Source organism: Staurois parvus, unplaced genomic scaffold (assembly GCF_062004578.1).
Source record: "Staurois parvus isolate SC_StPar_1 unplaced genomic scaffold, SC_StPar_1.0 ptg000204l, whole genome shotgun sequence".
Lineage (NCBI taxonomy): Eukaryota > Metazoa > Chordata > Amphibia > Anura > Ranidae > Staurois > Staurois parvus.
In genome coordinates, this window is record NW_028318000.1 from 1,136,954 (window position 1) to 1,162,786 (window position 25,833).

The 25,833-nt window shown below is 47.4% G+C and overlaps 1 protein-coding gene across 1 annotated transcript; it reads right to left on the reverse strand.

Annotated features, from left to right (window-relative positions):
* Positions 1-9,132: 9,132 nt before the first annotated feature.
* Positions 9,133-9,666, reverse strand: LOC149461385 (interferon lambda-2-like). The gene has a single exon (XM_089678397.1). The coding sequence runs from the start codon at positions 9,664-9,666 to the stop codon at positions 9,133-9,135; it is 534 nt and encodes a 177-aa protein (XP_089534523.1).
* Between the last annotated feature and the right edge of the window lie 16,167 nt (positions 9,667-25,833).

A 25,833-nucleotide genomic window follows, 5' to 3' on the forward strand; every position in this document is an offset into this window, starting at 1 on the left:
TCCCTCTGTCTGATGGTTATTATTCGGCTGTCGCTACGCAAGCAAGCGAGCATGCTATGGGCCATTTGTGCCAAGGAATGCGAGGGACTCCCTGCCTCCATCTCCACAGCATACTGCCACGGTGCGTCTGGGTCCTCTGTCTCCTCCTCCTCCTCCTCCTCTACCAGATGCTCCTGCTCCTCCACTCCTGTCCGCTGAGTGGAAAAACCACCCATTTCACTCAATAATTCCTGAGCACCAATGTCCTCCTCTACCTCCTCCTCTTCTTCCTGTCCTGCCCCCACAGGGGTCATGTGGCGTTGAGATCTGTGCGCCACGTCTACCGCACCCTGACCAGCCATTGTTAACAGCATTTGTTCCAGGACGTGCAACAGAGGAATGACGTCGTTCATCCCATAGTCCTGCCGACTCACGAATAGCGTGGCCTCCTCAAAGGGCCTGAGCAAGCGCAGGTGTCACGCATGAGCTGCCAATGGCTGACATCTAAGTTACACAGGGAGTACCTTTATCCGCTTTTAACATCAGGAAATCGGTGATGGCCTTTCGCTGTTCGTAAAGGCGGTCTAACATATGTAGGGTTGAATTCCACCTTGTTGCAACGTCACAGCATGAGGAGTCGGTACGGGGGCCCATGGCAGATTACGTGCCTGGCAGCAGCAATGGGAGGCCCGTAATCTGCCAGCACCCTATGTCAAAAAATTCAACACACCAGCAGTGTGAGGAGACCTGAAAGTGGCACATGGCATGAGACACTGTGGACCTGGCAGCAGCATGAGGAGGCGGTATATAGGGGCCCATGGCAGATTAGGGGCCTGGCAGCAGCTATGGGAGGCCCATAATCTGCCAGCACCCTATGTCAAAAAATTCTACACACCAGCAGTGTGTGAGGAGACCTGAAAGTGGCACATGGCAGAGTGTGGCGATGGAGACAGCAGCAATGGGAGGCCGTACAGGGACCCATGACAGACTCTGGACCTGGCAGCAGCATGAGGAAGCGGTATATAGGGGCCTATGGCAGATTAGGGGCCTGGCAGCAGCTATAGGAGGCCCATAATCTGCCAGCACCCTATGTCAAAAAATTCAACACACCAGCAGTGTGAGGAGACCTGAAAGTGGCACATGGCATGAGACACTGTGGACCTGGCAGCAGCATGAGGAGGCGGTATATAGGGGCCCATGGCAGATTAGGGGCCTGGCAGCAGCTATGGGAGGCCCATAATCTGCCAGCACCCTATGTCAAAAAATTCTACACACCAGCAGTGTGTGAGGAGACCTGAAAGTGGCACATGGCAGAGTGTGGCGATGGAGACAGCAGCAATGGGAGGCCGTACAGGGACCCATGAGAGACTCTGGACCTGGCAGCAGCATGAGGAAGCGGTATATAGGGGCCTATGGCAGATTAGGGGCCTGGCAGCAGCTATGGGAGGCCCGTAATCTGCCAGCACCCTATGTCAAAAAATTCTACACACCAGCAGTGTGTGAGGAGACCTGAAAGTGGCACATGGCATGAGAGACTCTGGACCTGGCAGCAGCATGAGGAAGCGGTATATAGGGGCCTATGGCAGATTAGGGGCCTGGCAGCAGCTATGGGAGGCCCATAATCTGCCAGCACCCTATGTCAAAAAATTCTACACACCAGCAGTGTGTGAGGAGACCTGAAAGTGGCACATGGCAGAGTGTGGCGATGGAGACAGCAGCAATGGGAGGCCGTACAGGGACCCATGACAGACTCTGGACCTGGCAGCAGCATGAGGAGGCGGTATATAGGGGCCTATGGCAGATTAGGGGCCTGGCAGCAGCTATGGGAGGCCCGTAATCTGCCAGCACCCTATGTCAAAAAATTCTACACACCAGCAGTGTGTGAGGAGACCTGAAAGTGGCACATGGCAGAGTGTGGCGATGGAGACAGCAGCAATGGGAGGCCGTACAGGGACCCATGAGAGACTCTGGACCTGGCAGCAGCATGAGGAAGCGGTATATAGGGGCCTATGGCAGATTAGGGGCCTGGCAGCAGCTATGGGAGGCCCGTAATCTGCCAGCACCCTATGTCAAAAAATTCTACACACCAGCAGTGTGTGAGGAGACCTGAAAGTTGCACATGGCAGAGTGTGGCGATGGAGACAGCAGCAATGGGAGGCCGTACAGGGACCCATGAGAGACTCTGGACCTGGCAGCAGCATGAGGAAGCGGTATATAGGGGCCTATGGCAGATTAGGGGCCTGGCAGCAGCTATAGGAGGCCCATAATCTGCCAGCACCCTATGTCAAAAAATTCAACACACCAGCAGTGTGAGGAGACCTGAAAGTGGCACATGGCATGAGAGACTCTGGACCTGGCAGCAGCATGAGGAAGCGGTATATAGGGGCCTATGGCAGATTAGGGGCCTGGCAGCAGCTATGGGAGGCCCATAATCTGCCAGCACCCTATGTCAAAAAATTCTACACACCAGCAGTGTGTGAGGAGACCTGAAAGTGGCACATGGCAGAGTGTGGCGATGGAGACAGCAGCAATGGGAGGCCGTACAGGGACCCATGAGAGACTCTGGACCTGGCAGCAGCATGAGGAAGCGGTATATAGGGGCCTATGGCAGATTAGGGGCCTGGCAGCAGCTATGGGAGGCCCGTAATCTGCCAGCACCCTATGTCAAAAAATTCTACACACCAGCAGTGTGTGAGGAGACCTGAAAGTGGCACATGGCAGAGTGTGGCGATGGAGACAGCAGCAATGGGAGGCCGTACAGGGACCCATGACAGACTCTGGACCTGGCAGCAGCATGAGGAAGCGGTATATAGGGGCCTATGGCAGATTAGGGGCCTGGCAGCAGCTATGGGAGGCCCATAATCTGCCAGCACCCTATGTCAAAAAATTCTACACACCAGCAGTGTGTGAGGAGACCTGAAAGTGGCACATGGCAGAATGTGGCGATGGAGACAGCAGCAATGGGAGGCCGTACAGGGACCCATGACAGACTCTGGACCTGGCAGCAGCATGAGGAAGCGGTATATAGGGGCCTATGGCAGATTAGGGGCCTGGCAGCAGCTATAGGAGGCCCATAATCTGCCAGCACCCTATGTCAAAAAATTCAACACACCAGCAGTGTGAGGAGACCTGAAAGTGGCACATGGCATGAGAGACTCTGGACCTGGCAGCAGCATGAGGAAGCGGTATATAGGGGCCTATGGCAGATTAGGGGCCTGGCAGCAGCTATGGGAGGCCCATAATCTGCCAGCACCCTATGTCAAAAAATTCTACACACCAGCAGTGTGTGAGGAGACCTGAAAGTGGCACATGGCAGAGTGTGGCGATGGAGACAGCAGCAATGGGAGGCCGTACAGGGACCCATGACAGACTCTGGACCTGGCAGCAGCATGAGGAAGCGGTATATAGGGGCCTATGGCAGATTAGGGGCCTGGCAGCAGCTATGGGAGGCCCATAATCTGCCAGCACCCTATGTCAAAAAATTCTACACACCAGCAGTGTGAGGAGACCTGAAAGTGGCACATGGCAGAGTGTGGCGATGGAGACAGCAGCAATGGGAGGCCGTACAGGGACCCATGACAGACTCTGGACCTGGCAGCAGCATGAGGAGGCGGTATATAGGGGCCTATGGCAGATTAGGGGCCTGGCAGCAGCTATGGGAGGCCCGTAATCTGCCAGCACCCTATGTCAAAAAACTGAACACACCAGCAGTGTGTGAGGAGACCTGAAAGTGGCACATGGCAGAGTGTGGCGATGGAGACAGCAGCAATGGGAGGTCTCCCATTGTCCCAACATGGCCCAAATAGTCCCAACATGGGCCCCCTGGCCACGCTTGACTTTCTGGCCACATAGTCGACATACGGCTACGTTTACTTCCTCGGGCGGCTTGACGAAAAATTGCCACACCGCCGAGTAGGAAACTTTGCCCCCGATACTCCTCACTGGCTGACTGCTGCTTCCTCCGTGCACACCGGCACCACTACTGGCCGTGGTGGTAGGCTGCAGTGGAGCTGGTGCTCTACTCCGTGGCCGTTTGGCTCCACTGACACTGCTTCCACTGACACTGCTGCGACCCTCCTGCTGTCTCCTGGGCAACCCACCGACTGTTTCGCTCACTGCCAAGCTGCCACCCTCTTCTCCTGATGATGCGGAAGAAATTGCCTGATGACGACGAGGCTGCCAAGTGCGATCAACCTCCTCATCATCAAGTAGGGTCTCCGCCTCACTACTAGCCCCCTCGGCTGCGTCTGGGTCAGGAGACAGACCTGTCTCTAGACCGGCTACCGGGCCACTCTCCTCGCCACTACTTCTTCGCCTAGCTGCTGAAAAGGCGGATGTCTCCCCCCGTTCCTGACCGCCCTCTGTTAGCTCTTCCTCACTGTACAGTGGGGCTGAGCCCACAGCATGCGATACTTCGCTTGGTGAGGGAACACCAAAGGACAGGGGCAGGTAGAGGACACGTGATTTCAGTGGGCTAGGTCCCGGGCCATGCCAACTAACGGTTGTGTCTGACGTACCCACCGACCGTTGGCTGTAGGTGTCAGAGGTGACCTGGGAAGAGGAAGACGACCGAGCCAACCAATCGACGACGGCAGGGTTGTCGGTGGAGACACGACCGCTGGATGACACCGGGAGCACTGGCCTCTGGCTGCGAATAGTGCTGCCTCGACCCCTTCCTCTGCTGCCACGTCTGCTCGCTCCTAAAACATTGCCTCCTCTGCCACTCCTCTGCATGTTGTCTGACATACTCTTTAATTAAACGATTATGTGTCCCTGAGTAACAATTCTGTGTCCCTGAGTAACAATTCTGTGTCTGTGCGAGTAACAATTCTGTGGCCCTAAGTAACAGTTCTGTGGCCCTCAGTAACAATTCTGTGTCCCTGATTAACGTTTCTGTGGCCCCAAGTAACAGTTCTGTGGCCCTCAGTAACAATTCTGTGTCTGTGCGAGTAACAATTCTGTGTCTGTGCGAGTAACAATTCTGTGGCCCTAAGTAAAGTTTCTGTGGCCCTAAGTAACAATTCTCTGGCACTCAGTAACAATTCTGTCTGTCCCTGAGTAACAATTCTCTGGCACTCAGTAACAATTCTGTCTGTCCCTGAGTAAAAATTCTGTGGCCCTAAGTAAAGTTTCTGGGGCCCTGAGTAACAATTATCTGGCACTCAGTAACAATTCTGTCTGTCCCTGAGTAACAATTCTCTGGCACTCAGTAACAATTCTGTCTGTCCCTGAGTAAAAATTCTCTGGCCCTAAGTAAAGTTTCTGTGGCCCTGAGTAACAATTCTCTGGCACTCCGTAACAATTCTGTCTGTCCCTGAGTAACAATTCTCTGGCACTCAGTAACAATTCTGTCTGTCCCTGAGTAAAAATTCTGTGGCCCTAATTAAAGTTTCTGTGGCCCTAAGAAACAATTCTCTGGCACTCAGTAACAATTCTGTCTGTCCCTGAGTAACAATTCTCTGGCACTCGGTAACAATTCTGTCTGTCCCTGAGTAACAATTCTCTGGCACTCAGTAACAATTCTGTCTGTCCCTGAGTAAAAATTCTGTGGCCCTAATTAAAGTTTCTGTGGCCCTAAGTAACAATTCTCTGGCACTCAGTAACAATTCTGTCTGTCCCTGAGTAACAATTCTCTGGCACTCCGTAACAATTCTGTCTGTCCCTGAGTAAAAATTCTGTGGCCCTAAGTAAAGTTTCTGTGGCCCTGAGTAACAATTCTCTGGCACTCCGTAACAATTCTGTCTGTCCCTGAGTATGAATTCCGTGGCCCTAACTAGCGTTTCTTTGTCCCTAAGTAAAGTTTCTGTGGCCCTCAGTAACAGTTCTGTGTCTGTGCGAGTAACAATTCTGTGTCTGTGCGAGTAACAATTCTGTGGCCCTAAGTAAAGTTTCTGTGGCCCTAAGTAACAATTCTCTGGCACTCCGTAACAATTCTGTCTGTCCCTGAGTAACAATTCTCTGGCACTCAGTAACAATTCTGTCTGTCCCTGAGTAAAAATTCTGTGGCCCTAAGTAAAGTTTCTGTGGCCCTGAGTAACAATTCTCTGGCACTCCGTAACAATTCTGTCTGTCCCTGAGTAACAATTCTCTGGCACTCAGTAACAATTCTGTCTGTCCCTGAGTAAAAATTCTGTGGCCCTAAGTAAAGTTTCTGTGGCCCAGAGTAACAATTCTCTGGCACTCCGTAACAATTCTGTCTGTCCCTGAGTATGAATTCTGTGGCCCTAACTAGCGTTTCTTTGTCCCTAAGTAACAGTTCTGTGGCCCTGAGTAACAATTCTGTGTCTGTGCGAGTAACAATTCTGTGGCCCTAAGTAACAGTTCTGTGGCCCTCAGTAACAGTTCTGTGTCTGTGCGAGTAACAATTCTGTGTCTGTGCGAGTAACAATTCTGTGGCCCTAAGTAACAGTTCTGTGGCCTTCAGTAACAATTCTGTGTCTGTGCGAGTAACAATTCTGTGTCTGTGCGAGTAACAATTCTGTGGCCCTAAGTAAAGTTTCTGTGGCCCTAAGTAACAATTCTCTGGCACTCAGTAACAATTCTGTCTGTCCCTGAGTAACAATTCTCTGGCACTCAGTAACAATTCTGTCTGTCCCTGAGTAAAAATTCTGTGGCCCTAAGTAAAGTTTCTGTGGCCCTAAGTAACAATTCTCTGGCACTCAGTAACAATTCTGTCTGTCCCTGAGTAACAATTCTCTGGCACTGAGTAACAATTCTGTCTGTCCCTGAGTAAAAATTCTGTGGCCCTAATTAAAGTTTCTGTGGCCCTAAGTAACAATTCTCTGGCACTCAGTAACAATTCTGTCTGTCCCTGAGTAACAATTCTCTGGCACTCAGTAACAATTCTGTCTGTCCCTGAGTAACAATTCTGTGGCCCTAATAACGTTTCTGTGGCCCTAAGTAACAATTCTCTGGCACTGAGTAACAATTCTGTCTGTCCCTGATTATGAATTCTGTGGCCCTAACTAGCGTTTCTTTGTCCCTAAATAACGATTCTGTGGCCCTCATTAACAAGTCTGTGTCCCTGAGTAATGGTTCTCTGTCCCTAAGTAACTTTTCTCTGTCCCCAATTATCGTTTCTGTGGCCCTAACTCTGTCCCTGTCCCTAGTACAGAGCGGTCTGCCTCTGTTCAATAACTGCAGGCAAATGAAGAATTCCAAAATGGCCGCTATTTATAGCTCGACCATTACACAGTGCTGGCTGGCTGGCTGCTGATAGGCTGATGCGATCACATGTAGTTGAGGAATGCATTATGGGTCAGCGCGCCTTGTCTGCGCGCCTTCCCAGACATCCCCGCTCCGTCGCCGCACATGTCAGCCGCCATTTTCTGAAAAATTTCGATTCGCGCGTCCGAATTAGGCTATTTTTCGGATTCGGCACGAATCGAAATTTTTCCGATATTCGACTCGAATTCCACTTCGGATACTTCGATTCGCTCATCTCTAATTATTGTGTTCGTGTTTGTATGGTTTTTATCCTGTACTCACTATTATGTAATAAACTTGCATTGTGAAAACCTCAAAATTGCTGCTGTTTTGTGGCTTGAATTTATTTCCAAAGTACAGAGCATCCTTCTTGCGATTATCTGGCATTCACTGGTTTGTTCTGTTACATGGTGAACTGTGTCCTACATCATCTAAACAGAAGTTCTTTTCTTTTCTAGAGAGACAAAGCTTGCACAAATAGTGTACAGAAGGTTACACAAAAACACAAACTACTGAAAAAAAATTAAAACACAACTATCTGTATAATACTTTGCTACCTTTTATTTGTTCATTGCACATGTGTGTATATACATTTCTCACTGAAATAAATGTAAAACATTTTTGTTTAACATAATACATTTCAGATAAATAACAGATACATTGCATCTTCCAGGTAACTAGAAACTCATGAAATAAATATTTTTAATAACTCGAAAATATTTTAAATAAATAACATTAAATACTGATGGGTAAAAATTGATATAAAGAGATATGTCAACAAAATCTCCTTTCACAACCATTATATTTCTATAAGCAGTCTGTATTATAATTTATACAGTATTTATTAATTGCAATGTGTGTAAATACATTTATCTCTGAAATGAAAACATTTTTGTTTAACAAATAAATTACAGACACATCGCATCCTCCAAGGTTGTAGAAACTCATAAAATAAATATTTTAATAACCTATAAAACAGGGGTGTCAAACTCCATTTCATCGTGGGCCGTATCAGCATTATGGTTTCCCTCAAAGGGGGCAGTCTTACTTGTAAGACTAGATGTCCAGAGCACCCCACCCCCCATTACATCAGATGTCAAGAATCCCAGACCCTCCCTAACATCACCGTGCACCACCTTTGGGGACAGACCTGGAAAGCAGAAAGTGCAGGGTCTGGAGAAGGACATGAGGAAGAGTGGAGTCAGTTACCAGAGTCTGCTGAATGCTGAGACCAGGGGAGGCAGAGATGAAGGGGTGCAGAAGCTGCACTGAGAGGTGCAGGATTTGGCAGAGGAGTTCTCCTCTCTGCTGCCGACTGCTGAGACAAGGTGGGGGCAGAGACAAGGAGGTACCTACAGGAGAGGTGCAAGGGCCACATTAAATGGCCTGGAGGTCCAGATTGTGCCCGCGGGCCTTGTGTTTGGCATCTGTGCTATATAATATAAATACTATTAAATAAATAACATCAAATAATTAAAGATTAAAAAATAGATATAAACAGATATGATAAGAACCTTCCTTTTCCTATAGTTGCAGTATTTCTGCTGTGTAGAGAGTAGGTCAGTTGTTTGTGGGTTGATGTGGAATCTTCTCTGCTGGGATAAACAATTAGGTCCATTTATGACATATAAGTTTGTGGTTATGAAATCCCTCATAGGATAGGTGGATAAATCCTGTAGTTGCAATGTACTTTATGGATGAATATCCTATGTTGTCCAGCAGGCCTAAACAGACTATAGTAGATGAAAGATGAGTAGATACGTTTAGGTAGTACTGTATGTCCTTCAGTAGTACGGTGTAGAAGAATATGTCTATAGTAAAAAAGTGCATCCTTTACTGCTTATCCTTCATCCTGATGGTCTTCCCGGTTCCGATGTGTTGAGATAAAGCATAAGGGACTTATCTGTGCTTACATTTCACAAGCCAGAAGTTTCTTTGATGTTGTAGTTATTGGTTGAGAGCCCAGCATGTCACATCTTCCACTCTCAGAGGGATAAGACTTAGGATTACAGCTTCCTGCACACAATCCGGAGATGCAGCTTCCTTAAAATGTTGGAGGTGATGCAGCCACAGCTTGAGCTCAGGTGAGGTGGGCTCACTGTATTCTGGAGATCCTCTACAGACCATCAGATCATCTTTCAGTTTGAGGAAAACCATAAGTGACTCTTTTACAGTTTCATGCTGAGCAGACATAGACATGTTTGTTAGAATCTCAACAGTTAGTGACACCCGCTCCAAGGTCAGGATAAGGCGATCCTTCTGTGTAAGGTCACATACAGAGGGTTTGTGTCTCAGCATTCTTCTGTAGCATCTCATTGCATTGGTGGACATGTTCTTTTCATGTTCGTGTTGCATCTCTTTTAGTGTTGTTATGTCAGAAGACGTCACAAATAAATAGCTGGATATCGGGCAGAGTCTCCTGTGCAAGTGCCCACTTACTGCAACCAGTAAAATGTTCAACACCACCAGCCTGATGTCCATTTCTGTTCTGCTAGGTTGGATCTGGTAATGTCTTTTTGGTTCCAGATATTTTTTCTGTTACACTGTCACTCCATAGTGCTGATCTCTGGTTGATCTGAAGTCTTGTGTAAGGGACCGCCCGGCGGTACCACTAGCACTCCACTAAATAGGTGTTTCCAGAGCACGGAGTCTAAGTCCCAGGGGACTTGTTCACCAGGGCCCCTGATGGTGGGGATGGACTTGGAGCCCCCCGAGACCAGGTCGTGGCTACTGGGCAAACCCGTTAGTGGTAGTGGTATTCGCCGGGGGCTCCTGCGGGGAAGAGCCTGATATGAGGAGGTCAGGAGACCCCACTGGGAGGGATGGACGGATGGATGGATGGATGGCTGAGCAGGTGCGGGGTCAGACAAGCCGGGTCGGTAACAGGGAGGACGGTATGGTACAAGGCAGCGGGCAGAGAATAGTCGGGTCACACGCCAGGTCAGCAACAGCAGGTCAGATCCAATAGGGGGCATTCAAGAGAGAGGTCAGGCAAAGCAAGGGTCAGGGCAGGAGAAATACAGCAAGGTCAAGCACAATCCGGGTCAGCAACTTACTATTCACAGGTTCGCAGATACAGGATACAGGTAAGACCAGAAGGCACTGAATGACAGCTCAGGGCCATTTAAATATCCCGCCCTGCGCTGCCATTGGTGCCCAGCGGGCGGCCGCGGCTTCTACTGGGCATGCGCGAACTCGAACGCCGCGGCCGGCCTGGACCTAATGCTCGAGTCCCAGCACAGGGCGGCACACTGCGCCTGCGCCGGGACCATCGTGGCGGAGACCGAGGGGATCCCTGACATTGCCCCCCCCCTACGGGCAACCTCCGGATGCCCACCCGATCTCTCCACCACGGGTGATCGCGAAAGAACCTCCGGACAAGTCTAGGTGCATGGACATTATGGGCAGGTTCCCAAGAATTATCCTCAGGGCCATAGCCCTTCCATTTGATTAGGAATTGGGTCTGGCCCCCCGTCCTTCGGCACTTCAAGATTGATTCCACCTCAAATTCCTCTTCCCCTTCTACCGATATGGCCTGCGGAGGCCCAGATTCTCGTTCAGGGAAGGTATCCGGGACTACTGGCTTCAGCAGGGACACATGGAAGACTGGGTGGATCTTGAGTGTGTCAGGGAGGACAAGTTCGTAGGCCACCTCGTTGACCATCCGCTTAACGCAAAAGGGTCCTATAAATTTAGGGCCTAATTTCTTTGAAGGGCAAAGCATCCTTAAGTTAGAAGTAGACAACCAAACCTTCTCACCGGGTCGCAACACCAGATCTCCCCTTCGTCTCTTGTTGAATGCCCTCTTGTAGTCATCTTGGGCCCGAATTAGGGCTTCCTGTAGCTTCTTGTTGTTCGAGGAGAAGAACGTCAATGTATCCTGCGTTGCCGGAATTGGGCATTCCGGGACCAAGTCCGGGAGGAAGGTAGGGTGAAACCCACAATTGGAGAAGAACGGGGACTGCCCCGTTGCCGAATGGCACGCGTTGTTGTACGCGAATTCCGCCAAGGGTAGAAGTGGTATCCAGTCATCCTGGGCAAAAGATGTATAGCAGCGCAGGTACTGCTCCAGAGTCTGGTTGGTTCTCTCGGTCTGTCCGTTGGACTGAGGGTGAAATGCAGAAGAGAGGGACAGTTGGATGTTCAGAGCTTTACACAGAGCCCTCCAAAATCTTGAGGTCTTGGCCTTCTCCTTCTCCTTCTTCTCATCCTTCTCCTTCTCCTTCTTCTCATCCTTCTCCTTCTCCATCTTCTCATCCTTCTCCTTCTCCTTCTTCTCATCCTTCTCCTTCTCCTTCTTCTCATCCTTCTCCTTCTCCTTCTTCTCATCCTTCTCCTTCTTCTCATCCTTCTCCTTCTTCTCATCCTTCTCCTTCTCCTCATCCTTCTCCTTCTCCTTCTTCTCATCCTTCTCCTTCTCCTTCTTCTCATCCTTCTCCTTCTCCTTCTTCTCATCCTTCTCCTTCTCCATCTTCTCATCCTTCTCCTTCTCCTTCTTCTCATCCTTCTCCTTCTCCATCTTCTCATCCTTCTCCTTCTCCATCTTCTCATCCTTCTCCTTCTCCATCTTCTCATCCTTCTCCTTCTTCTCATCCTTCTCCTTCTTCTCATCCTTCTCCTTCTCCTTCTTCTCATCCTTCTCCTTCTTCTCATCCTTCTCCTTCTCCTTCTTCTCATCCTTCTCCTTCTTCTCATCCTTCTCCTTCTCCTTCTTCTCATCCTTCTCCTTCTCCTTCTTCTCATCCTTCTCCTTCTTCTCATCCTTCTCCTTCTTCTCATCCTTCTCCTTCTTCTCATCCTTCTCCTTCTTCTCATCCTTCTCCTTCTCCTTCTTCTCATCCTTCTCCTTCTCCTTCTTCTCATCCTTCTTCTTCTCATCCTTCTCCTTCTCCTTCTTCTCATCCTTCTCCTTCTCCATCTTCTCATCCTTCTCCTTCTCCATCTTCTCATCCTTCTCCTTCTTCTCATCCTTCTCCTTCTTCTCATCCTTCTCCTTCTCCTTCTTCTCCTTCTTCTCATCCTTCTCCTTCTCCTTCTTCTCATCCTTCTCCTTCTTCTCATCCTTCTCCTTCTCCTTCTTCTCATCCTTCTCCTTCTCCTTCTTCTCATCCTTCTCCTTCTTCTCATCCTTCTCCTTCTTCTCATCCTTCTCCTTCTTCTCATCCTTCTCCTTCTCCTTCTTCTCATCCTTCTCCTTCTCCTTCTTCTCATCCTTCTCCTTCTCCTTCTTCTCATCCTTCTCCTTCTTCTCATCCTTCTCCTTCTTCTCATCCTTCTCCTTCTTCTCATCCTTCTCCTTCTTCTCATCCTTCTCCTTCTCCTTCTTCTCATCCTTCTCCTTCTCCTTCTTCTCATCCTTCTCCTTCTCCTTCTTCTCATCCTTCTCCTTCTTCTCATCCTTCTCCTTCTCCTTCTTCTCATCCTTCTCCTTCTCCATCTTCTCATCCTTCTCCTTCTCCATCTTCTCATCCTTCTCCTTCTTCTCATCCTTCTCCTTCTTCTCATCCTTCTCCTTCTCCTTCTTCTCCTTCTTCTCATCCTTCTCCTTCTCCTTCTTCTCATCCTTCTCCTTCTTCTCATCCTTCTCCTTCTCCTTCTTCTCATCCTTCTCCTTCTCCTTCTTCTCATCCTTCTCCTTCTTCTCATCCTTCTCCTTCTTCTCATCCTTCTCCTTCTTCTCATCCTTCTCCTTCTCCTTCTTCTCATCCTTCTCCTTCTTCTCATCCTTCTCCTTCTCCTTCTTCTCATCCTTCTCCTTCTTCTCATCCTTCTCCTTCTTCTCATCCTTCTCCTTCTTCTCATCCTTCTCCTTCTCCTTCTTCTCATCCTTCTCCTTCTTCTCATCCTTCTCCTTCTCCTCATCCTTCTCCTTCTCCTTCTTCTCATCCTTCTCCTTCTCCTTCTTCTCATCCTTCTCCTTCTTCTCATCCTTCTCCTTCTCCATCTTCTCATCCTTCTCCTTCTCCTTCTTCTCATCCTTCTCCTTCTCCTTCTTCTCATCCTTCTCCTTCTCCTTTTTCTCATCCTTCTCTTTCTTCTCATCCTTCTCCTTCTCCTTCTTCTCATCCTTCTCCTTCTCCTCATCCTTCTCCTTCTCCTTCTTCTCATCCTTCTCCTTCTTCTCATCCTTCTCCTTCTCCTTCTTCTCACCCTTCTCCTTCTCCTTCTTCTCATCCTTCTCCTTCTTCTCATCCTTCTCCTTCTCCATCTTCTCATCCTTCTCTTTCTCCATCTTCTCATCCTTCTCCTTCTTCTCATCCTTCTCCTTCTTCTCATCCTTCTCCTTCTCCTTCTTCTCATCCTTCTCCTTCTCCTTCTTCTCATCCTTCTCCTTCTCCTTCTTCTCATCCTTCTCCTTCTTCTCATCCTTCTCCTTCTTCTCATCCTTCTCCTTCTCCTTCTCCTTCTTCTCATCCTTCTCCTTCTTCTCATCCTTCTCCTTCTTCTCATCCTTCTCCTTCTTCTCATCCTTCTCCTTCTCCTTCTTCTCATCCTTCTCCTTCTCCTTCTTCTCATCCTTCTCCTTCTCCTTCTCCTTCTCCTTCCTCATCTCCAAGGGCATTTAAATTAAAGGTACAGTGTTCTGCACTAATTTAAAGGCTCTCTGAAGCCTAGAAACCCTTTTTATAAGTCATCTTCGTAGCGAAGAAATTCGCATCGAATCGAATTTCACACTGGAATTCGCCGAATCAGCCGAATCGAATTTTTGAGAAATTCGCTCATCTCTAACAGGGAGGACGGTATGGTACAAGGCAGCGGGCAGAGAATAGTCGGGTCACACGCCAGGTCAGCAACAGCAGGTCAGATCCAATAGGGGGCATTCAAGAGAGAGGTCAGGCAAAGCAAGGGTCAGGGCAGGAGAAATACAGCAAGGTCAAGCACAATCCGGGTCAGCAACTTACTATTCACAGGTTCGCAGATACAGGATACAGGTAAGACCAGAAGGCACTGAATGACAGCTCAGGGCCATTTAAATATCCCGCCCTGCGCTGCCATTGGTGCCCAGCGGGCGGCCGCGGCTTCTACTGCGCATGCGCGAACTCGAACGCCGCGGCCAGCCCGGACCTAATGCTCGAGTCCCAGCACAGGGCGGCACACTGCGCCTGCGCCGGGACCATCGCGGCGGAGACCGAGGGGATCCCTGACATCTTGTTTCCATGTTTCTTCCTTTATATCCCAGTCTGAAGAAGAAAATTGTCTTCATTTTCATGATGTGGTGGAGTTCTCTTTCGTTCAGAACTCAAGTGACAGGAGAGAGATTCTAACTGCTCAGGGAACTTCTTATCACTTTCAGTTTCCTTTCTATACAGGTAAGAAGGTAACGTCAGATAGCTGGTGAGATTCTTCTACCTGTCACACAAGAATCTCCTCCTTCCTGCTACAGGACTCTCCTCTGTACAGAGGACCCAAGTTTACGTGTCTGCATGCAAAAAATACATTTTTGCATAAGAACTTCTACAACGTATTATCAACAGGAAAAGCCACAACACAATTTTGCAAATTTTCCATCATACAAGTTTAGAAACATAAAAAGAAAGAGAAAAATGTAGGAAATACGTATAGAACTACCGTATAAAATACCAGCTTAGGTATTGTTTTTAGACTATTTTTTAACCAATAATATGGAAACTTTTTTCATTTTTGTAAATGTTTTTAATAATTGTGTGTGTCATTGTAAAAACATGTAAAACAAAGAAAGAAACAGCAAAACCAACTGTATTATATTTGTATATAATTTTTTATTAGATTGTGCAGTACCCTTACCCCTTACCATTCTCATGGAAGAGATTTAAAAAGGCAAATTGCAGTCACAAAGTGGTTAAAACCAAGAGTCATAAAAATAGATATGTAGTTAAAGTGTTACTAAACCCAGGACCCTGCATTCATTACATCTGGTCTCCCACAGTTCACAGAACATGTATACACAGAAGTGCAATTATTGTGGTAAATATAAACTGATAAATACCTTTTCTCACCAGCAGTCTTCTTTCTGCTCTAGGAGGATGCAAAACTCATGACCTCTGCCTGGGCAGTGCTGATTGGCCCTGTGCTGATCACATGAACACAATACACAGTAAACTGAGCATGTGCAGAATGGCTATGGTTCAGTCTGTCTTATCAGGAGATAAGACGTGGACATTTGAACAAGAGGTGGAGCAGAGAAGTCAGGATCAAATGTCCTTTTTACACAATGCAGAGGATTAACCCCTTAGGTTCCCCAGTGAGTATAACAAGCATGATTTACTGCATATACAGACTGTTTTTACTGTTGTGGGTATAGTAACACTTTAAATAGACTTTGTACTTAAAACTACAAAATACAGGGGCACTCGTGAACAGCACACGATGATGTCTGCCTGCTGATCGCGCTCCTCCACCGCCGGGCACATCAGCTCCTTCCCTGCCTGCTCTGTCCCCCACCCTTGCCCTCATTCTCTGTTGACACCCTCGCCACCTATGGGGAAGAAGTCTGTGGCCTCCTGCGCCTTCAGCCTACTCGCCGGCAGAAGCCCCGGCCTCGTTTTCGGCCGCTACCTCGCCGCTACCATTGGGCGGCCAGGAGGCCCCCTCGGACCTGGCGAGCCTGCCTGACATCCCTGCAGACCTTCCACAGCCCCCCTTGTGGGCCGCAGACTTCCCGCAGCCCCCTTTGTAAGGTATTTATGGCAACAAGAATCGAGATTGGGAACGCGCATGCACATAGATATTCCCGCAGAAGAATTGCCGGTTTTGCACTTGCACGCAGGAATGCACGCATACGCACGTGCACATGCACGGCGAAGATTGGTGCCAGGCGGCCCATTTAAGGAGTGTCTCTGCTCAGGTTCAGTGCTGACTGGTCTTCAGCTCCCCCCATGTCCTGCTTGTTCCTGTACGATTCCTTTGTTGCTGACCCGGCTTGTTCCTGACCTGACTCCGATTACTCTCATGCTCCTGGTTCCTGACTTCGGCTCTGCTCCTGACTTTGGCTTTTCCTTCTGATTCTGTACCGCGCTGCCCGACTGCTTATGACCCTGGCTATCCTTGACTCTGCTCCAGTCCTGTGTACCCTGGCTACCTACCTTGCTCTGCTGCACATCTGGCAATCCACAGAACCTGCCTGGTCTATTTCTACGGTGCCCAAATCAGAGGATACTCTGCCTACCAAGGTCATCATCTGCAAGAGCCGCAAGCAACAACCACTGGTGCTCTTGTCCCCCTGGTCCCTAGACTCCCTCTGTTCCAACCTCAGCGGGGTCAGGGCTAGTGACACAAGTGAGGCTGACCTCGTCAATTCAGTCTCCCATCAGGTAAGTGACACCCTTGCAGGACGCAGACCTCCTGGCCAAGTTTAAGACCATGCTGAAGCAGGAGCTTCACACCGCCACCTCCAGACTAGCGACTCATCTCACCAAGGAAATTCACGAATTTGGAAGCCGCACTGATGTTCTTGAAGATAAGATGGACGCCGCGGCTACGGTGATCGAAAATCATGAACAGGACCTTTCAGATCTGAGAAGAGAGCTTGATGTGGCTCTCTTGCATCTGGAAGACTTTGAGAATAGGTCCCGTCAGGGTAATCTTTGCCTGCGTGTCCTGCCCGAAGCCATCGTTGACCACACGTCCACTACTACCGCACTTTTGCAAGAGTTGGATCTGGAGATACCGATAGACCATCTGGAGTTCGATCGCATTCATCGGGCCCTGAGTCCGGGGAGGTCTGAGGGTGCTCCCAGGAACATCATAATTAAATTCACCAATTACCGTACAAAAGAATCGCTCCTTCACTCTGCAGGATCTTCGCTTCCAAGCTCATCTGTACCAGCTGTTTTCAGATCTGGCACCATCCACCATACAAAAACATCGACAGATGAAACCCTTCACGTCAGTCCTCTTGAACCGTCACATTAAGTACCAATGGGGCTTTCCATTTAAGCTTAAATTCGCTTACCAAGATCGGAGCCATGTTGTCCACAATCCAGAAGAGGCCAAGTCGACCCTGGAGGTGCTACACCTTCTGCCCTTGCGGGATACCTCCGACAGCCCGTTGTGGCCCTTCAGTTCACATCCTTCTTCATCTTAGCTTGGGCATATATGGGAGAAAGTTGGCAGCCGTAAACGCTCCCTCCCTAGTACCCCTCTGTTGTCCGGATCCTCCCGCTCCGATACAGGTTGAGTACGGTTGAATGGGTAAGCTTTTTCACTTTTCAGATGGCTTGATCCACTGCCGTGACTCTTCGCGTTTCTGATGGGGGGAGACCTTGACTGGCCCTTGTTGGGCGAACTTTTCGTACATTTTGTATGTAGCTTGTTTTTAGTTTTACAGTTTGAAATATTCTTCTATGCAATACTGGTCTGTACTGGTGGTGATCCTCGGCCCCTGCCGACTCCTCGCAGTCCAACTTTGAGTTGAATTTTTTTTTTTGGGGTAGGTGATATGTTTGTAAGCTTTGTGTCCTATCCCCTTGTTTTTTTTTTTGTTTCCCCTAATTTTACTGTTATACCAGGATTTTGTTTATGTGGATCCCCAGCTCGCGCCGGCTCCTTGGGGTTTTTTTTTTGGGGGGGTTATTGTGCCTTTTTATATATACCTGGCTCGTGGTCCTATGCATTATATGGTTAGTGCCAGATTCTGATCTAACGGGGCCGTGATACGGGAATGCCTCATCTCTATTTTGCTGATATCTGTGTACCTGTTTACATTTTCTTTATATTTTATGGTGTCATATTATGCATTTCTTAAGGTAATGTACTTGACGTTGTCTTTTTGCCTGTTATGCCCCCCCCCCTTTTTTTTTCCTCCCTTCCCTTCCTCTTTTTTCCCTTCTTTTCCTTCCCCTTCCCCCTTTCTTCCCCTCCCCATGAAGGTTCTTTTTGTATTATGTTGTTTATGAGGCACACATGTGCCCGGTGGTAGAGCTACCCCCTATGTGTGTCCTTGCGTTTGGGACGCAATTTGCACTGATTGTGATTTTGTTACACTACCTTAGAGTGTACATTTTCTTCTTCTGTCTCTTGTTTCTTGTCTGTTTTTTTTTCTCTTTCTCACGGATCCGGGGCAGCCCAGGGTAAGGTTGCATTTGAAGACTGGACCGTTATTCTTAGCATATTTTGGCAGCTGAATTCCCTTGACTCAGTATGGCTTTAAAACCTTTGAAGATTTTTTCTCAAAATATCCATGGTTTTAATTCTCCGTCCAAGCATTCTAAAGTGTTCCATCATCTTAAGTCCCAAGATGTGGACGTAGTCTGTCTTCAGGAGACAAGGTTTTCTCAATCCTCCATGCCTTACTACCTCTCTCACCATTATCCAACCTTTTTCTCTGCTTTGGCGCTTGAGAAGCATAGGGGCGTGGTGATTGCTTTTAAATGCAATCTTCTGTTTACTTGCAACCTGGAAATAGCTGATCCCACCGGTAGGTATTTGCTCTTCCGGGGTACCCTTTGGGACCAGGAGGTGAAATAGATTTCAACACAAATTTTTTTTTCACTTGTTGAAGGTAATTTCGCACTATCAACGTGGTATTCTTTTATTGCTGGGTGATTCGAATGTTGCTCTTAAATTCCTCTGTCGATCGCCGTTACCCGACGGGAGGGACCCCTAGCCACGCCTTTCTCAGGAATCTAAATTGTGTGATACGCTGCAAGCTTATGGTTTGGTTGATGTCTGGCGGGAAATGCATCCTACGTTGGGGGAATACACTTTTTATTTGGCCCCACACTTGAGCTTTTGTAGAATAGATCACATTTTCATTTCCTTCCAACATTTATCTTTAATTCAAAAGATTGTCATCTCGACCTCACCCTGGTCTGACCATGACCCATTGGTTTTTTCACTGTGTCTTTCTGATATGGCTCGGCCCTCTTTTCTGTGGAGACTCAATGAATCCTTTCTCACCACTAAGGCTTCTTGCTCCCAGGTTCTTTCGCACATTCAATCCTATTTTACGGACAATGTGGGTTCTCTTCCTCGGCCGTCTCTCTGTGGGAGGCTTACAAAGCCACCATTAGGGGGCACTTGATTCAGATTGCCTCATCCAGGAAACGGACCAGAGAGAAGAGGGTGCTGGAATTGGCCTCGCGATTGGCTGTGGTAGACGCTACTTGGAAAGCCTGCCCGACTACGGCCAATAAGAAAGCTCGAGATGTGGCTGATGAACTTGATCTTCCTTCCAGAGAGAAGGCCTTACGTTGGGTCGGACATAGGTTTTATACATGCGCCAATAAACCGGGGCCAATGTTGGCCAAGAAACTTAATTCGCTAGGTCTCACGCATAAACATGTTCAACTCCGAATGAGGGGCGGTGGCCTTACCTCGGACCCTGTGAAAATTACACATAGATTTGTGGATTTTTTGTCCTCTCTTTACCAAAAACCGAACACCTTTGTCGTGGAACACGCTGATAGTTTTTTCGCTAAGCTGAGCCCGAGATGCCTTGAATGTGGATATCTTGAAATCTGAACTCTATCAAGCCATCAAATCTTTGAAGGCCTCCAAGGCTCTAGGCCCAGATGGGTTTTCTGGGCTCTACTATAAAATATTTGCCACCGTTCTGGTTCCTCACTTGACGGCCTTTTTCAATTCTTTGAAGCAGGGTTCCCAGATTTCTTTGGAGTCTCTTCAGGCGCATATTACTATGATCCCTTAGAAGTCTGAAGATGCCTTTGAACTGCAAGCTTTCACACCGATCTCGCTGCTAAATGTGGACTTGAAGATTCTGGGAAAGGTTCTGAGCACCCGAATTAATAAGTGTCTACTCTCACTTATCCATCAAGATCAGGTTGGCTTCGTTACGGGGCGAAAAGCTGCTGATAACATCTGTAAAGTCATCCATCTCATTCATATCTTACATCGCCGCAGGATACCGTGGTTTCTTTTATCCCTGGACATTTATAAAGCGTTCAATTCGCTTTCTAGGGAGTATTTGACATATACGCTGTCTAGATGGGGGTTTGGTGACGCATTTCTGGCTTGGATCTCAGCTTTATATTTGTTTCCCTCGGCCTCTGTTAAATATGCTGGTTTTTTTTCCTCATCTTTTCGTATTTTCAGGAGCACAAGACAGGGATGCCCATTATCACCTGCTCTTTTTGTTCTCGCTCTCGAACCTCTAGCTGCAGCCATTCGAAATCACCCGGACATTTCTAGTGTCCCCTATGCCGACACTCAATACCAGGCCAACTTATATGCGGATGATGCTCTTTTGGTTTTCACCAATCCTCTCATCACTCTCCCCAATCTCAAGGTAATATTGGACCATTTTCGACTATATCTGGCCTTCGCATCAATTTGTCTAAAACCACGGCATTGAATATTACGCTCCCTGCCGACCTGGTTGAACGGTTGCAGACACAATTTCTCTACTGTTGGGCATCCCATTTCCTGGCTTATCTTGGCGTTACACTTACATCCTCCTACTCTGCCTTATTTTCAGCTAATTATTACTCCTTATTGTGCTCTGTTACTTCCCTGCTTCATTCTTGGCAGTTTGCTTCTTTATCACGGATTGGCCGGATACATGCTGTCAAGATGACTATCTCGCCGAAGATCTTGTACTTTTTCCGCACTCTACCTATTCAGGTCCCTGTGTCTTTTCTTTGTGTATTGCAAAGCCGGATTCTCCGTTTTATTTGGGCTCATAAATGTCCCAGAGTGCCTAGAGCCACTCGGTATACTCATAGATTACAGGGAGGTTTGGGAGTTCCACATGTTTCTAGATACTACTTGGCAGCTCAGATTTCCCAGTTGTCTATGCTTCATGTCACGACAGATATCCCATTATGGGTACTCTTGGAGTTACCCAACTGTGCTCCACTTTCCTTAACTACATTGCTTTGGCTCCCGCCTATGTTGCGCCCTCCGGATTTCAGCCCTATCATGCTTCACAGTTTACGAACCTGGGATTCTGTTAACTATTCGGGTAATTTGATATCATTGTTTCTACTTCTTTTGCTGATTGCGCATTATCCTTTATTTCCACCGGGCCTAGAAAATCCCCCTTCTTTCTCTTGGTGGACCTCCCATGGCTTTGTTATTGTACATGATTTTCTGAGCGCTCGTACGTTTCCATCATGGGAGTCTCTTCGTGAATCAAGGGGGCTCCCGCCTCAGGAATATTATTGGTATTATTGGTAATATTATATGGGTCCTATCCCTCCATCGTGCCTCTACATATCCTTACCACAAAACCCCCTTTGAACAAGTCTGTCAGCATTCCCCAGGGTCCCCTGGTCTCATTTCTGTAATTTATGCCTCTCTTAACAGTAGGTCCTCCTCACCACCCCTGTCTTATGTCTCTCAATGGGAGCAAGATCTGGGTTTCTCTGAGGCCACCATAATATGAAATTAAATTATATGGATATAAATCCATATAGGATAACTGATAACCATCATAGTACTCCCCAATGTCAGATCCCAAATCTAAACATAACAACATTAAAATACCATGTATATGTATGGACATAACCAAATTATGTAAATTATTTTATGGTCACTAAATAATATATGCCCATTTTGTGAAACATCAATGGGGACTCATATGAATGTATATTCTGAGAGCAAGACCCTATTGATGTCAGAATAAACAGATCGGTGCTGCAGCAGAATGCCATTTCCTGTAAATAAAACAGCAATGGTTAACAATAAAAAAGTAACAATAAAACAGTAACAGTAAAACCGTAACAGTATAACAGTAACTCGACAACAAAACAATTGTTTTTGGTTTCTAAAATGTTTTAATTTTTATGTTTTTTTTTTAACTGTAACAAGCAGATATTAGGGTCTCTCAAAATGTGATAGTCAGTTTCCTGAGCATCTAGCATCTTTCAAGACCCTGTGCAAATATGTGCCCTGCACTGTGCCGTGCTGTACCCTATTAAAATACTCCACTAGTGTGTGGTAGCAATGGAAGCAGTCCTTGAGGCAGAGACCAGGTTGACCAGGACAGGAAGGACAAAAAAAGTGAGTGTCACGCCTAATTCCATGTCTGCTACAGACACAACATCTTTTTTGGGGTGACTTTTGTTTTGGGGTACCAGGAATGGCATCAGGAAAATGCCTCTCATGCAGCTGGCTCACTGCATCTGAGCTGGGGGTTTGGGCCATAGCACCTTTTGGATACAAAAGGGACATGATGATCTCTTCCTGGAATTTTAAAAAGGATCCACTTCTTTCGAGTGATTTGTAAAGCACGAAAGCGTTATATAGAGACAATTGAAATAAATAAACAGAAACTTTTTTGTACCAGCGTCTGGCTTTTCGGGAAACTAAGTACAGCTTCATCATCTGGTCGTTGAAGTCCACCGTTCCCAAGTTAAGGTTATAGTGGTGGACACAGAGGGGCTTCCCAACAACACCAGCTGCCATGGAAATTTGGATGGTCATGTGTGCATGAATGGAAGACAGGACGAAAACATTCTGTTTGTCCTTCCACTTCACTGCAAGTAATTCCTCATTTCTCAAGCAGGCTTTTTCCCCCTTTGTAAGACGAGTATTTACAAGCCGTTGGGGGAAGCCCTGGCGATTAGGTCGCATGGTGCCACATGCACCAATTCCAAGATTCCAAGAAGTGCCTAAATAGTGGCATGCTTGAATAAAAATTGTCCACGTATAAGTGGGGTACTATTTGGAAAAAAGATGACACCAAGTTACAAACTATCTTGCCACTGCTCCCCATGTAGTCTGGGCATCCGGGGGGCTCCACGTGACTATCTTTTCCCTCATAAATCCGAAATTATTCTGAATTCTGGGTTGGGCAGTGAATGGGGGAAGTACGGGTGCTGCAGAATTTGTGGGCTGCCAATTAGGATTTGCAAGCACATCCAGAAGGACACTATGGGCTCTACGGGCCTGTATGCGAATGCTTGGTGGCTGCGGGACATTACTTGTGCTAGCCATCGCACCAGCTTGTACTGCACTTATGGGACTCGCCACATCACCAAGTGATACTGCAGAGCTGGTATGTATAAGACCAGGGTATACTAGGCCGCTGGTGCTCACCAGTTCACCAAAAGGTTGAGCGGTGTTAGTACTGGCACTCTACTGCATATGAGAATCATCATGCGATTGTAACATCTCAGCAACCTGGGAATGGGGTCAGGTACGCCACCATTGTCTGAGCTATCTGTCAGGGTGCCGTTGCTGCCTACAGGTTCGTGTTCTGAGGCAGATTCTGTCAGTGAGGCTTCCCCTTTGCTCTCATCTGACATGCTCAGAATCCTGTAGGCCTCTTCACTAGAGTACCTTTCATTGGATATTTTGACCACTAAATGTATAGGTACCTAGTGTGACTCATGGGAAAAAGAGCACCTGGCTGTCAGGGACTGCTTGAACCGCTACAAACAAATTTACCTGCAAGTGCTCAGGCAGAGTTCAGGCCTGATTCTGCGAACACTGCTGTTTTGTGTGCAATTTATCAAGTGACAGTGATCTACTGACGCTGCACTTGCTGGGGGGAGGGTAAGTGTAGGGGCTAAACACAGATGCTGGCAGGTGATCCTGCTAACACTGCGTTTTTGCGTACACTATACTAAAGTGAACACTGGTATAGTGCTAATCTGATCAAAGATATTGATCTGTTCAGACACTATACTAGCAATGGAGGTTTATTGTGTAAGTGAGGTATTCCTGGCAATCAAGGGGTTAAATATGATGACTGATGTAGTGACAGGAAATCTGACGCTATCTGGGAGGGTTTCTAACTGACGCTAACTCTATCTGAAGTCGACGGTGACACTAATACAGTGATAGGTAAAAAAATCTGTACACTGTACTAATGACTCTGGTAACAGGGCAGTGAAGGGGTTAACAAGGGGTTAAATGTGTCCTAAAATGTTCTAAATGTGTGTGTGCTGTTTTACTCACGTGACAGAATGTGCTCAGAAAGAGAAGATTGCATCGATTCCTGTACCTGTGTAAATATAAACACAGGTACAGGAAGATCTCTGATAGGGCAGGGATCGATCATCAGATTCAGGCCGAATATCACTGACCTAAATCTAATGAATCTAATTGATCTCTTGGGCACCAAATCATGGCACCCGTGGGTATACTGTATATACGTGATTTTGTGCACCCGTGTTGCCCTGCAGCAGTATTTCTGCTATAGGGCATTGCGGAAGCAGTTAATAAAAGTTCATAAACTGCTGAGGAAGCTCTGGTACAGGAGTGTAATGTGTACAGGATTTGGAGCCGCACTGTGGATATGAGAACACCGGCTGTACTAATCGCTGTGACCCGTGTTTATTCACTGTGGGTGCTTTTTAAACGTAAATGTTGATTTTAGGAGCTTTTAATAAATTGTTTCTATCCATTTTATTTTTTCATGTGATGTTTCCGTGGTGATGAATACTGAGGAGGAAGGAGTGAGAGGAATAGCTGATACCACATATGCCCAAAGTGGGGCAACAAGTGTGTCATGACCTTGATCTGTATTGAGGTCCATTGCACAAGGTGAGCTCATATTATCACTGGGTGTTTGCATGTGTCACTGAGCTCACATCGTGGTGATGGAGCAAATACAGCTTTTTTGGATTTTGAAGGATCATTATAATGTTTTGAATTAAGCACGGTCACATTATTTGATGGGATTGCGCTGCATCATGGAAGACGTTATACATAGAGCGTAGTAGAGTAAAATGGGGGTGGTGGATGTCATATTTGGTCCTTCCAACAATGAACGTTTTAGTGTCTTGTATGAAGGTTATGTTTAACCTCTTCCACCAGCTCTTGACCCCTCTTCGGTGTTCATGGCAGGAGGTGACTTTTCAAACATGTGATTGCTGTGATTGGCCATCCTACTGGCTCCTGGTCATAATAATGACAGTTCAGTGTGCTAGCAGAGTACAGCGGCTAAGCGGTTAGCATTTCCACCAAGCAGCACTAGGGGTGTTGGCTCAAATCCAACCATGACAACCTGTGGTTTGCTTGTTCTCAATGTGCCTGAGGGTGTTTCCGCCTACACTCCAAAGACATGCTGGTAGGTTAATAGCACCCTGATATGTGTATGAATGTAAGCTAGGGACCTTAGATTATAACCTCGTTGAGGGCAGGGAATGATGTGAATGTCCAATATATATCTGGATATATATATAGTATATGTAAAAGTGCTTCGTCAACTGATGGTGATATATAAGTACCTGTAATAAATAAATGCAGTGAATGCACTCCCAAAACAGAACCTTGGATATGTGCAGTGGCTGTGTGTTAAGACCCACCTGCCCTTCCACCACATGAGAGATGCCCGTAGCGAAAGGAAAGAAAAAGAAAACAGCGCAGGGCAGACATGACGAGGCCAAGAGGGGGTTAAAAAAAGACAGGAAAGGGTGAGTGAAAAGGAAGAGGTGGGGTTTTAGTTAAGGCTAAGTACCTGATTGGTAACTGGGGGTGGAAGGTGGGGAATTCTGCACCTGTGGGTGTGTATGGGGAGGGTCGTTCTGCAGTCCAGGAGCAGACAGTGGAGAGAGAGCTTCAGGGAGCTTGGAGCTGCTGCTTTCCCCCATTCTTGCAGGAATTTCTGAGTACGGCCTCCATGGATGTGGAGGGTCTGATGTCACAGCTGCGGGAGGCTGCTGTGTCCCCCAAAGACACTCGGAGGTCTCGGCCTCCAGAGCGGTTTAGTCTGGGCTCCTCCACCAGAGCTCAGCTCCTTCCTGGGAGCCCCGATCGGGA

Coding starts and splice junctions, on each gene's coding strand:
- LOC149461385 (XM_089678397.1), bottom strand. CDS start 9,666: ATGGACATCAGGCTGGTGGTGTTGAACATTTTACTGGTTGCAGTAAGT.